This window comes from Cajanus cajan, chromosome 7 (genome assembly GCF_000230855.2).
Source record: "Cajanus cajan strain Asha chromosome 7, NIPB_CcT2T_4, whole genome shotgun sequence".
Classification (NCBI taxonomy): domain Eukaryota; kingdom Viridiplantae; phylum Streptophyta; class Magnoliopsida; order Fabales; family Fabaceae; genus Cajanus; species Cajanus cajan.
In genome coordinates this window covers 49,270,305-49,283,493 of record NC_138523.1, presented here as the reverse complement: position 1 = coordinate 49,283,493, position 13,189 = coordinate 49,270,305, and the positions used below count along the sequence as shown (strand labels likewise).

Genomic DNA, 13,189 nt, shown 5'->3' with positions numbered 1-13,189 from the left:
AGAGCAGCGGCTAAGGCTTTCGAGGAGTCTGAAATAATGAAGAATTACAAAGCTGAGAAGCTACGTGAAAAAATGAAGCCCAATGCTAGGTCGAATGCTGGTTTGACTATGAGGCAAGTTCATATGCCTCAATATAATGCCCCGGTTGGGAAGATGGAGATGTATAACTCGTCTAGGTTCGGCAATACTTTTGTGCCGAACGCGAATGTACCTGTCGGGAGATGGAACGCACCACCTAGGCCTATGATGGGTCGAGGTAAACAAGTAATGACTAGCATGGGAAACCCGGTACAGAGAAATGCAGGAAAATTTTCGAATTTGACTACAGGGAATGTTGGAATTCCAGCTGGGGGATATGGACGTGGCTTTCGACAGCCATTTAACAACTTAACCAAAACCCAATGGAGGAGGCAGCAAAGGATGCGCAAAGCAACCTTTGAAGGTATGGGAGGAAATCGTTTTTCGATCCCAGTTCCTCAAAAAGGGGAGTCTTCTGGAAAGTTCATCGAAGACGATGAAGACATGATAACAGACTGCTTCGAGAGCGGTTTCGAGGATTCTTTGGAAGATATTTGCGGGGTAGTTTCCATTTTACCTTCGGAGTATGCTGGTGCTATGGAATCCGTGAATGAACAAGAGGATATCAACAGGGAAGACGTTTTCGAGGACCCCAATTATGAGTCCAAAATCATATGGGTCAATCAAATCTCGAGGGTTATCCCTAAGTTCAACTCTGCTGTCTTCGACTCTCCCACAGAGGAAATGAAAGGACATCTCAAACCCCTATTGTTAACACTGATGATTGAGGGGCAAGAGGTAAACAAGGTCTTGGTCGATGGAGGCGCAGCTGTGAATATCTTGCCTAAGACAATGCTGAAAAGGTTTGGGAAATCCTTGGCTGATCTGAAACCCCATAACATCATGATCTCCGACTATGCAGGCAAGTCTTCACATCCTGAAGGTATGATTCTGCTCGATGTACAGATCGGAAGTGTGAAGAGGACTACCATGTTTATAGTAACACCTTCCAAGGCAAACTTCAACGTGTTGCTAGGTCGGGAGTGGATCCATGGTGTAGGTGTTGTTCCTTCGACCGTACACCAGAAGGTTTTCTTCTGGAACGATGATGAAGGTTTAGAGGTTCTCGAAGCTGATCAGAAGACTTATGAAGTTGGCATGTATTTTGCTGATCAACAACTGACAGCATTTGCCAAGACCAAACCTTTCGACGCTTATAACTCTGGGGTGATGGATGAAGAGGAAGGTGTCAAGAAAACCTTTTGTTGGGATGTAAAGAGAGGATTCGTGATTCGAGCCGAAAAAAATTCGGCTCCATTGGATGCATGAAGGACGAAGATCCTTACTCGAGCTTCTTAGCTCGAATATCGGCCTACGTGGCCGATCAAACGGCCAACTTGGCCGATAAAGATCAATTTGACAATGAGGTTAGCACGGCCATGTTGGCCGAAGAAAAACAAAAAAAAAAAAGAAGAGATGGATTTCGAATCAATAGAGAAAAAAGAAAAACAACAAAAAGAAAAGGAGTTCGAAATCGGGAAAAAGAGGGAAGAAAAGCAAAAAACAGAAAATCAAAGGGACGAAGGAGTCTCAGATAAAAATGAAAAGCAAAAAGAAAAAGCAGAGCTAGAACTCAAACTGGACTGCATTTTTGATGATTCACCTTTGGGTTTCGAGAGGGCCGCTAATGAAGAGCATAAGTTAGAATCCCAAGATCCGCTCGAAGAGGTTAATCTGGGAACTATCGAAAATAAGCGGATCACTTACATTAGCAAGTTCTTGCAAGGGGAGCTGAAAGGGGAGATAATTCAAGTTTTGCATGAATACAAAAATTGCTTCGCATGGGATTATGATGAAATGCCAGGTCTGGATCGAGAATTGGTGGAACATAGGCTACCAATGATCCCAGGAAGGAAGCCCGTGAAACAAAGTCCTCGAAGATTTGCTCCTGAAGTGATTGAGAAAATCAAGGGGGAAATTGAGAGATTGCTGAAGGCAAAGTTCATCAGAACTTCGAGATATCCTGACTGGATCTCGAATATAGTGCCGGTTATAAAGAAAAATGGGAAACTCAGAGTTTGCATTGACTTTCGAGATCTCAACATGGCAACTCCCAAGGATGAGTACCCTATGCCCATTGCTGAAAATATGATAGATGTCGCTGCAGGTAACGAGATTATGAGTTTGTTAGATGGTTATTCTGGATATAATCAAATTTATATTGCAGCTAATGACGTGTCAAAAACTGCCTTTCGATGCCCAGGTGCCTTAGGCGTCTACGAATGGGTGATGATGCCATTTGGTCTTAAAAACGCTGGTGCGACTTATCAAAGAGCGATGAATTTAATCTTTCATGATTTGATTGGTAAGTTCGTGCAAGTTTATATTGATGACATAATTGTTGGCTCAAAACAAAAGAAAGACCATTTATATCATTTGAAACTAGCCTTCGAGAGAATGAGGAAATATGGTTTGAAAATGAATCCACTGAAATGTGTTTTTGGTGTCATAGCAGGCGAATTTCTGGGATTTATTATACACCAGAAGGGGATCGAGGTAGACAAGAACAAAACCAAGGCTATCATGGAGACCAAGCCTCCATCGAACAAGAAAGAGCTTCAATCTCTCTTAGGTAAGGTAAATTTTTTGAGGAGATTTATTTCGAATTTGTCTGGTAAAACTAAAGCATTCTCTCCTTTGTTGCGTTTAAGAAAGGAGCAAGAATTTCGATGGAATGAAGAGCACCAGAGAGCATTCGAAGAAATTAAAGCTTACTTGGCTCATCCTCCAGTGCTTGTACCAATCTCTGAAGGGAAGCAACTGAAGTTGTACATTTCAGCTAATGATTCGACTATTGCGGGCATGCTGGCGCAAGATGATGAAAATGGCATCGAAAGAGTCATTTACTATTTAAGTCGAATGTTAGTAGGAGCAGAACTTAGATATACCCCTTTAGAGAAATTATGTTTAAGTCTTTATGTTGCGTGTACTAAGTTGAAGTACTATATTAGGACTCGTAATGTTGTAATACTTTGTCGAAGTAATGTGATAAAATATATGTTGTGTAAACCTGTGTTACATTCTCGAGTCGGCAAATGGGCACTCGCCTTAACCGAATACCCATTAACTTTCGAGCCGCTAAAAGCAACTAAAGGACAAATAATTGCAGATTTTCTTGCAGAACATTCGAATGAAACTGAAGAAGTTAATTACATAACCACCAAGCCTTGACAATTATATTTCGATGGCTCGAAACACGAGTTAGGCGCCGGAATAGGTCTTTTAATCATCTCTCCCAAAGGGGTCCCGACGAAGTTATCATTCAAAACAAATACAGGATACTCGAATAATGAAACTGAATACCAAGCACTGATCACTGGACTTGAGATTCTTAAAGAATTAGGCGCTAAAAATGTGGTAATTCGAGGAGATTCACAACTGGTCATCAAACAATTAACTCGAGAGTATAAGTGTTTAAATGAAAAATTAATTGAATTCAAAACTCGAGCTACACAACTACTTGACACGTTTGGTGAAGTAGAGTTACAACACATTCCTCGGGACTCAAATCTTATTGCAAATAAATTGGCCCAAATAGCCTCTGGATATAAAATCAGTAAAGAGTATCTCGAATATATGATTCATACAGAGAGTGAAGTGTTAGACTATCGAGCAATTCTAAGTATAGGTTCAGCAAGTCAACAAGATTGGAGGAGCGAATTGATCGAATACTTGCGAAATCCTAACATAAAGGTCGAAAGGAAGATTAAACTCCAAGCTCTTAATTATCTCTTACTAAATGATGAATTGTACAAAAGAGGCTTCGACGGAGTTTTGTTCAAATGTTTGGGAGACCATGAAGGTTATATAGCAATGGCAGAAATTCATGAAGGCATTTGTGGAGCACATCAAGCTGGAAAGAAGATGAAATGGGTTTTGTCAAGGAAAGGCTTATATTGGCCTACTATGATTAAAGATTGTATCGAATTCGCAAAAAGTTGTGTGGAATGTCAAAAACATGGACCAATACAAAAGGTACCGGCAAGTGAGTTGCATTCGATCATCAAACCTTGGCCATTTCGGGGTTGGGCAATGGATTTAATCGGACAAATACACCCACCTTCCTCGAAGAACCACAGGTATATACTAGTTGCCATAGACTATTTTACAAAATGGGTTGAAGCTATTCCTTTAAAAGAAGTTGAGCAAAAAGATATAATTGATTTTATCAAAGACCATATTATTACAAGGTTTGGAATTCCTCAAACAATCACTACTGATCAGGGTACGGTTTTCACGGGTCGAAACATTGCTCGATATGCAGAATCAAGAGGAATTAAGTTGGTAACTTCAACACCATATTATGCCCAAGCTAATGGTCAAGTTGAGGCTGCTAATAAAGTGGTAATTGGTTTAATCAAAAAACACATATCAAATAAACCTCGAAGTTGGCATGAAACTCTCGTCCAAATACTATGGGCATATAGGAACTTACCTCGAGATGCCACGAAAACAACCCCATATAAATTAGTATATGGCCATGAGGCTATTCTTCCTATCGATATTAACTTACAATCAATTCATATACAAAAACAAAATGAATTACCCGTGGAGGATTATTGGAACTTGATGTATGATGAGTTGATCTCTTTAGAGGAAGAACGATTAATTGCGTTATAGAATATTGTTCGACAGAAAGAAAGAGTCGAGAAAACTTATAATAAGAGAGTGAATATGCAACGTTTTCGAGTCGGAGAATTGGTATTAAAAGTTATACTTCCCATGGACCAAAAATCTCGATGTTTGGGGAAGTGGTCATATAATTGGGAAGGCCCATTTCTAGTCGAGCAAGTATATTCAAAGAACGCATATGTAATTAAGGAGATAAATAATTCAAGTGCAAGCAAAGTCATAAATGGGAAATATTTAAAACATTTCCATAAAAGAGCAGAAGAATAATTGTTCAATACAAGGCAAATATAAACTGAAAGGTTGGAAAAATAGACAAGAAGAATGAATTATTGCAAAAATTGCTTCTTGAAATCCTCGAAAGCTTTGTAAGCCTCGTCCAGATTCTTTTTGCGAGACGCACATTGAGCTTCTAAATGCCTCTTCTGCTCCAAAGTCTTTGCTAATCGAGAAGAAATGGCTTTGCCCTCTTCCTTAAGCCCTGTTTGATGTTGCTTGATCTCTTGACTCTTAACTTTCACTCCATCCTTCTTCGAGCGAGTTCTGTCAAGCTCGTGTTTTAAGGCTTCGATAACATGTTCGATATCAGCCTCCTCCTTTTGCAATGCTTGTAAAGCAGAAATCATTTCTTCCGTTGATTTCTTGATAGAAACCAACTCGTCTCGGAGTTTCTCGAGCTTAGCACGGTCTCCTTCAGTTTCGACCTCAATTTGGGTCACTTCTTGATATGCAGTAGACCACTGAGTTCGAAGTTCCCAGGCGCGGCTAAAGGGCTTGATAAATGCTTGAAGCTCTAAAGAAATATCAGAAGGAAGGTCCGAATAACTGAGCAACTCATCAATCATTTGTTGCACTTCCGTTTTGAATTCAGGAATGAGGAAGGCTTGATCGAGATCTTCAACGTATGCCTTCGAGCGAAAAGAGTCGAGTAGGGGTTGGTAAGAAGGTGTTTCAGAAGCTGGCTCAACAACCTTCAATTTGTCTTTCTCTAACCCAGAGGGACCACTCGTCCAGTTGTCCAACACCTCGAAGATAGTATTGATATCTTCGTCCTCGTCATTAAAGAAACTCATCAAATCCAAATCTGGAGAAGGAATCAAGGAGAGGCCTTGGACAGAAGAAGTAGCACCGCCCTCGGTTGAAGGAGAAGTGGTAAAAGGTCTAGGGGACTCCGTTGAACCTGCACAAAAGTAAATACATAAGAAACTTCCATTAACAAGGTATCATATCGAAGATTAAAGTCGAAAGAAATATACCCTGGTTCGGATCCAAGGGAGGTTGTAATTCGAAAGAAGGTTCACCTTGAGCGGAGTCTTGCCGCGTCTCCGTATTAGTCAAAGGTTGGGGTTGGGGAATCTTACCCTCTTCGACAGGAGGGGGAACTTCTATCGAAGCCATGGCAGAGGCAAGCGTCGCAACATCCACTTGAGGGGTAGACAACTGAGGAAATGAAGAAGTCAGGCTAAACATCAAGAGGAAATTTGAGTCACAAGGTATAACAAGATGAACATGTTGGGTTACCTCAGTGGCAAAGGGTACGCTTTTCTGCACCTCTTGAGACACCCCTTGAGAAGAATCCAGTGAGATAATCTCAATATCCTATTAATAGGATTTTAGAACGGTTAAAGGCATAAGAGAAATATAAATGAAGAAAGACGTCGAAATTGAGATACCTTAGGAGCGGACTTCATGGCGTCTTTGAGCAACTTCTCGCCAGAGGATTGTTGAGGTTTCTTGGGAAGAGGCAAGACCATCTTACCTTTCCCCTTGTCTTGCTTTTTTGTGGTCGAGACCTGAATTGGAGAATAATTGATTAGGTATGAAACACGAGCAAGAAAATAACCTTAATATTTGAGTTAATTTACTTACAGTTTTGGTACTGTCTGAACCTATTCTTTGTTTCTTCGAGTTTCCAATACTCTGTAGAGTAGAATTTCGAGAAGGTAAGATAAAATATTAGTTTCGAGAAAAATTGCAATCCAAACAAGCTATACCTTAGAACGTAAAGAAACCTTGTCAGCAGCGGTCTTTCTCTTTCGACCCTTTTTAGATGTCTCTTTATCCTCGTCATCGTCACTCTCCCAATCAGGAGTTGGATCAACATGTCGAGGAACACGCTGAGGGATGGCAGCTACAAGGTTCGAGCAAAGAAGTGAGACAAGTTTAAGGTATACTCGAAGAAGAAGGAGGTGAAAAATATTTACCAGGAGGAGGGTTAATGTTATTGACCCAACATAATGGCCACCATTTGTTTCGAGGAAAATCGTACACGGAACATCTCGCGTAGGTAACTTTATTCTTTACAGGAACTTCTTTGCGCTCAAGGTAAAACGGGTCGAGTGTTTTCACCCAAGGAGGATGAGATACATGTTTAACTAGACCAAAAAGGGCATTTGGAAGAGGAGGTATATGCTTTGGACAAAATTTTTCGAAATCAGTTTTACCTTGAGGATTTATTACCTTTTTTGAGCGAATGTTTCGTTGTACCATTTTCGATAATGAGACAGAAGCGTCAAAAATGGTTCGGTGCGCATTGTCAGGTCGATAACAAACCTTAAAAAATTGTTCGAATTGATAAATGATAAGTTGATTCTTGAAAGTACCTGGTTGTTTAGGCCCCTGCGAACAAGAAAGAGGAGAACTAATCAGCTTTTTCAGAAAGCCATCAAAATCGGTGAGTTTATCTACAATATAGTAACACCACCATCGAAGGTAGCATTTTGAGACTAAGAAGGAAGGAGAAAAGGTGGTCGGTGTAAGCCTAAGTTCTTTATCAGGGCGAAGGATGAAGTCAAGGACTTCTTCATAATTCCCTTTTTCGACACAAATATCCGCATCAATGCCTTCTTTACATCGAAGGGGAAGAGGTTTCATTTGGCAAAGCCCAAACTGTCGAGCAAAAAGTTGGGGCTGATAAGGATAAAGTCTGACATCTTTTTGCCTCATACCCGACATGATCACATCCCAAGACAAGAATCCAAACCACAGGTCAGTTGAAGCTGGACTTATGCTACCAACTTGATTATTTTGACGCAACCATGTAGGACCTATCAAATTCGGTCGAATGAAAGGGGCTAAGTCTTCAGTGAAGTCAGTGAAGCTAAGGATGGCTCTAATATATTTCTCGAAATTGTCTACCAGACGCTTTCGAGGGGTAAGGGTTGTTAAACGAGCTCCTTCGAGTTCACATATGGGAATGGGTTTTGAGGGCAAATGAAGTTTCTTCTCCAATAGCGCGTTGAGCCAAAGTTGAAGTAGCCATAACGGGCCAGAGAGATTTCGAGGCCCAGATTCTCGAGCAAGACTTTCGGAAGCTTCATCAAGACAAGTATAAAGAGAGGCCAGAAGTAGTTTGCTTAAGCAGATTTTCCTTTGCAAATGAAGAGCCTGAGCTAAATTGTAATAATATTTTGGGACTTGAAGCGAAGGGGTGCAAAAGACACAGGCGGACAACCAGTACATAAGAAAGGCAATATGCTCTGAAGGTGAGACAGGCGTGTCAGGTTGTCCCATATGCGCGTTAATAAAGGCCAAATAGGTCTTCTTATCCCAAGAAATTGAAGTATCCTTGATCGAAATTTCCTCTTCAAAGGCGTCAGGATAAAACCTATCTCCAATAGGCTTTAACCCTGTTATAGCAGCAACATCAAGTAACGTCGGGCAAATGAAGCCACAAGGAAACTCGAAAGCCCGAGTCTCTCTATTCCAGAAGAAGATAGCAGAAAGGAGCATTTGAGGGTCGAAAAGGTGGAGGTCGAACTTAGCTAGTTGGATAAATTCAAAAATACCTGTTTCTTTCCATTCTGAGGACATAGAAGCCTCTACACGAGCTAACCAAGAGAGGTGCCTTTCTTTAACGGGGGAAACGCTCTAAAAATTTTGGTAGTATCCCCAAAAAGGTTTAGGTCTATTTCTGGGGAATAAATGAAAGGTAGGGTGGTGGAGTCCTCAGGCAAAAGGGTATTACCATATCTCTTGGTATTTTGACCAGCAAAAGGACCAAGGAAAGCATGAACAGAACCATCTGCTAGAGAAAAAGGAAGAAGTACCTGAGATTGGTATATTTTCAAACTAGCCTCCTCCATGCCTGGAATTGGAATGAAAGTGTCATCACCTTCTTTGACCTTTTGAACTTGAGCACCAGTCATTAGCAGAGGAGTGTCCTGGGTAGTAGTTGCGGTGGCCATAGTGGTTACCGGAGTGGTGGTCATAGCAGCAGAAGTAGTAGCAATCAAAATAGGGGAAGAAGTGGTGGCAGTAGGAGACATTGAAGAAGCTACGGCAGCGGAAGTGGACGCAGCAGAAGAAGCCATAACGAACAAAAGCAAGAACAGAGAGAACAATCTGAGAAGAAGATCAAGAACCAGAGCAAAAAAGAAACAGTGAGCAAGAAAACTTGGGCACGAAGGAAGAGAATGGTGAAAACAATTTAACCCTAGGGTGAAAAAGGGGTTTTAAACGAGGTAAATGGGCCTAGGTTGAAACGGGTTAGGTTAGGCAAGATTATTTGAAATATTAAATTGAATTTCCAAAACAACCGCCAAAACGTTTCATATCAGAAGACAAATTTATGGAAAAATAGAAGTATGCGCCGTCAGAGCTATCAATGTCACATCCAAATGGTCAGTACCTTACAAGAATAGGTTTTCATCGAAAGAAAGATTAAGTTAACGTCAAGAAAAGTGAACATCAAGAAACAAATCGAGGAAGTATCGAAGAACAACCTTGATAGGAATTTAGTTTTCTCCTAAGATGCTCATCGAAACCAAATTCCTAGGGGGGCATTTGTTAGGCGTACTCGAAAATCATGTGACTCGAAAAGATTGATAGCGCTGCCTGAGAAGTAAAATCAACACATGCTGAATACTTGTGACTAATCTCATGTGGGGCGTGAGAGCACTCGAAATTATGGGACTCGAAAAAACAAGTGTTGCTCGAGAATAGTTGAAAAGTTAAGACTCTCAGAACATGGAGGTTAAGCCAAAACGGTTACTAAAAAATCAATCGAGGAAACAAGGAACGTGGGAAGAGCGGTTAAAGGAAGTTGTGAGTCAAGACCACGTAGCAAATATAGTGGATAGCGGTTATGAATCAAAAGCGTACATGTACAGAATTAACCGCCCTTGATTGCTCTATAAATACAAGGAGTACGGACCTTTACGGAGGTCGGAAAACTCATACTCTAACCAAATTCCGAAGCATTCTCTGCTTGCACATATGGCTTCCATGCGAGGAATCATCTTTGGGTATGATTACTTCTCGGCCACTTGTCTTTTCTCTTTTTAGGAGTAGGATTAGTGTAGTCTTTCTTTTCTCTTCTCTCCTTTTAATTACGTAGTTATAGACTTTAATCTTGTAATGCTTGAACATTATGTAATTTGAACATGATTTGTATGTTCATTCTATTCATATTGTTATTTGCATGCGGGAACATTGCTTGTTTGTTTTAATCGAAGAACATTTTGAGACAAGTAGTTGCTAAGACTTTTTCATCCTACTCTCCATTCGCGGTAACACGATAACACAGTAAAGCGCCTAAATTGAAATACGTTCGTATGCTAGTCTAAATAAAAAGAACCCAGGATTTGATGGTTAATTCCACCGTAAACAAAACCGGATATTATGGAAAGGGTAGAAGTACGATTTAATCTTTTTTTTTTTTAAATTAAAGCTAACAATATGTTACCTATAGTGAAATTATAATTAAAAATAAATATATAAAACATAAAATTATGTTTTAATTTTGTTTGGAAAATTATACTCGAGCCTAAACATCTCTTAAATTTATACGATATTATATTTAATAACTATTTTTTTTTCAATCTTAATTTTTTCTTCTTCTTAATTTGTCATCACCGCATGACTTGTCTTGTGTGGAATACTTTTTATATTTTAAAGATATTAAATATACTTATTTTTTTTATATAATATTTTGTATAAAGTATTAAGAAGATTAAAAAATATAACGTTATCATATAAAATGAAACAATCTTAATAAAGTCAAAATAAATGAAAAAAAAACATTAAATGAGATAGAACTGAACTTTAAAAATATGAGTGTGATGAATTAACTTATTTTTTTATTATATAATTAAAACAATCTTTATTTTTTATTTATTAATTCATAGTTATAAAAACAAATGGTACTATACAGTTCATATAATTCTAGAATTATATACGTGAGAAGTAACTATTCTATCTAGGTTAAAATTATTATAATATTATTAAATAAATTTTATTCAATAATTTTGTTATTTATATATAAAAATAACAAATACAAAAAATTATACACATATCTTACATTAACCCATTTAAAGCTGAATTCTATAACATCACACAAGAAAAATTTAGGTCGTGTTAAGGTTAAGTTTGATGTGGGTCACGCACTAAAATACAGCAAACTATATCGACATTTTAATAGCAAAATATATATTTATTTAAAAAAATTAAAATCCACGAACCCTTATAAAAATAATTGTGACACCTTCTTATAGAGAAAATTGACTAACAAAAGGTACAGCTCTTGGAATTTCTAAGTTATCAACTTGTTCTAAAACTCATGCACTTCACGATTCTCGTCAAAAGGTATAACATTCGTTTTTTTTCTACATATTCAACACACTCAACTGTTTCTTGCCAACCAATCACTCAAATGAAAATTTCTTTTATTATTGCTCTTATCTCTATTACTATCGCCTCATCAACCATACCATTTAATTATCCTCTACGAATAGAAACAACAAATCAAAAATATTGTAAAACTTTATTGTGGGTGTTCACAAAAATAGAGACTATCCCATCAAGAATATAAAATAGAACAAGTTTGAACAAAGGCAATTAAAATTAAATTATCTGCTACTATTGCCATTACCAAACTATTTATCATCATTATGAAAATAAATGATGGCAAATATATTATACAGTTCTATTCAAAATGGTTAAAAAAAAACGTTGATATAGCCAAAAGATTCCAAGCATATCATCCATGGATAGAAATTAAGGGGAAGGAATATACTGCAAGCTTCAAATAAACAGAAACATAATTATATTCCATCAGTTCAAATTAGGAGATTAATATAAAAATAACAACATTAATAAATAAATTTTCAACTTAAAATAATAAAAATTGATATATATATATATATATAAGTTAATATTTAGTATTAATTCTTTTTAAAAAAATTGTCTTAAGCCTCAAAATTGTTTTCCACATTCCTGCTAGTGGTGCAAAATTATGAAACTCTTCTAAACATCGAGAAAGTAAATAATTTGAATAAATAAATAAATGATAACTTACTAGGGCTTCTATTACATAACGAGCAAGTTCGGTCCACTGCAGGTGGATAGAATGGGATATGGAAGAAAAAAAGTGAAAAAAAAAGCCCAGATAGAAAAAAAAGGTAATAGATTCTTAGAAAATAGAAAAAGAAAGAGGGATATATATTTCTATGCTCATGTTCTTATGAAATGTGATTATGTGACAATAACTACATTGAGAGTTCAGCCTCACGTCCAGTGCCGCCAAACTCTGCACCACAATTTAGAGTGACGGATTGAGTTAATTCTGAAACTTGACACAGGAATTAAGGGAGAAATGTTAAGACTGAAAGAGATAACGAAACCTAAATTACAATTTTCAATCAACTAGTTATTCTTCACTTAATTGATGACAAGTAAATAATCACAACCATTCATTATAATATTATTATATCAGACAATATAATATTATGCTAAGGATTATCAGAACCAAACCGGTTATCAAGTTGTTTAAAGTACTGTGTTAATAGATTATTGGTGGAATCGCTAAGTTATAATTAAACTACATGTATCACTGGATATAACATAATGTTTAAATATATATATATATATATATATATATATATATATATATTATTTATATCATATTTTAAAATAAACAACTATAGTTGTTTAGTGGCAACTTGTAAGTTTTGTATTGGTTAAAAGTTTGAGGTCATGGCTCATGATACGATTACTGTCAATGTAATTTTATAATTTATAACTTTAATCATGTAATTCCTTTTATATTTTTATGACTTTATCCATGTAATTCTGTATGACCTATGCATTTAGTTGTTTCGTATGATAGAATGATATGCATTTAGTTGTTTCCTATGATAGAATGAAAAGAAAGAAATAAATACATTTATAAAAGACATAAATAACTAATAAAAATCAGATGTATTAAGATATAGTAATTTTGTTTGTATGAGGTGTAGTTATAACGAGTGTAATAATAATTTTGTTTTTCTCTCTTAATTTGTTCTCTCTTCAAATAAGAGAGAATCAATAAGTGTGGAGCCCACAAGTTTTCTTTTTCTTTCTTTCTGTCCTCTCTTATTTTCATATGTATCCAAGGAAAGAAAGATTTTTATTTGAAAATGTGTATCCATCTTCCCCTCTCCATTCCTTCCTCTTTGTCTCCGATCCAAACAACGCATAAAAGTTCAATATAAATTTAACC

General features: G+C 37.2%; 1 protein-coding gene across 1 annotated transcript; it reads right to left on the bottom strand.

Moving 5' to 3' along the window:
• Positions 1-4,264: 4,264 nt before the first annotated feature.
• LOC145949588 (uncharacterized) lies at positions 4,265-8,060 on the bottom strand. The gene is made up of 2 exons (XM_083059966.1): positions 7,311-8,060; positions 4,265-6,838 (listed from the first exon to the last, which is right to left on the bottom strand). The coding sequence occupies exon 2, from the start codon at positions 5,778-5,780 to the stop codon at positions 5,037-5,039; it is 744 nt and encodes a 247-aa protein (XP_082916092.1). The 5' UTR covers positions 5,781-6,838; positions 7,311-8,060; the 3' UTR covers positions 4,265-5,036.
• Between the last annotated feature and the right edge of the window lie 5,129 nt (positions 8,061-13,189).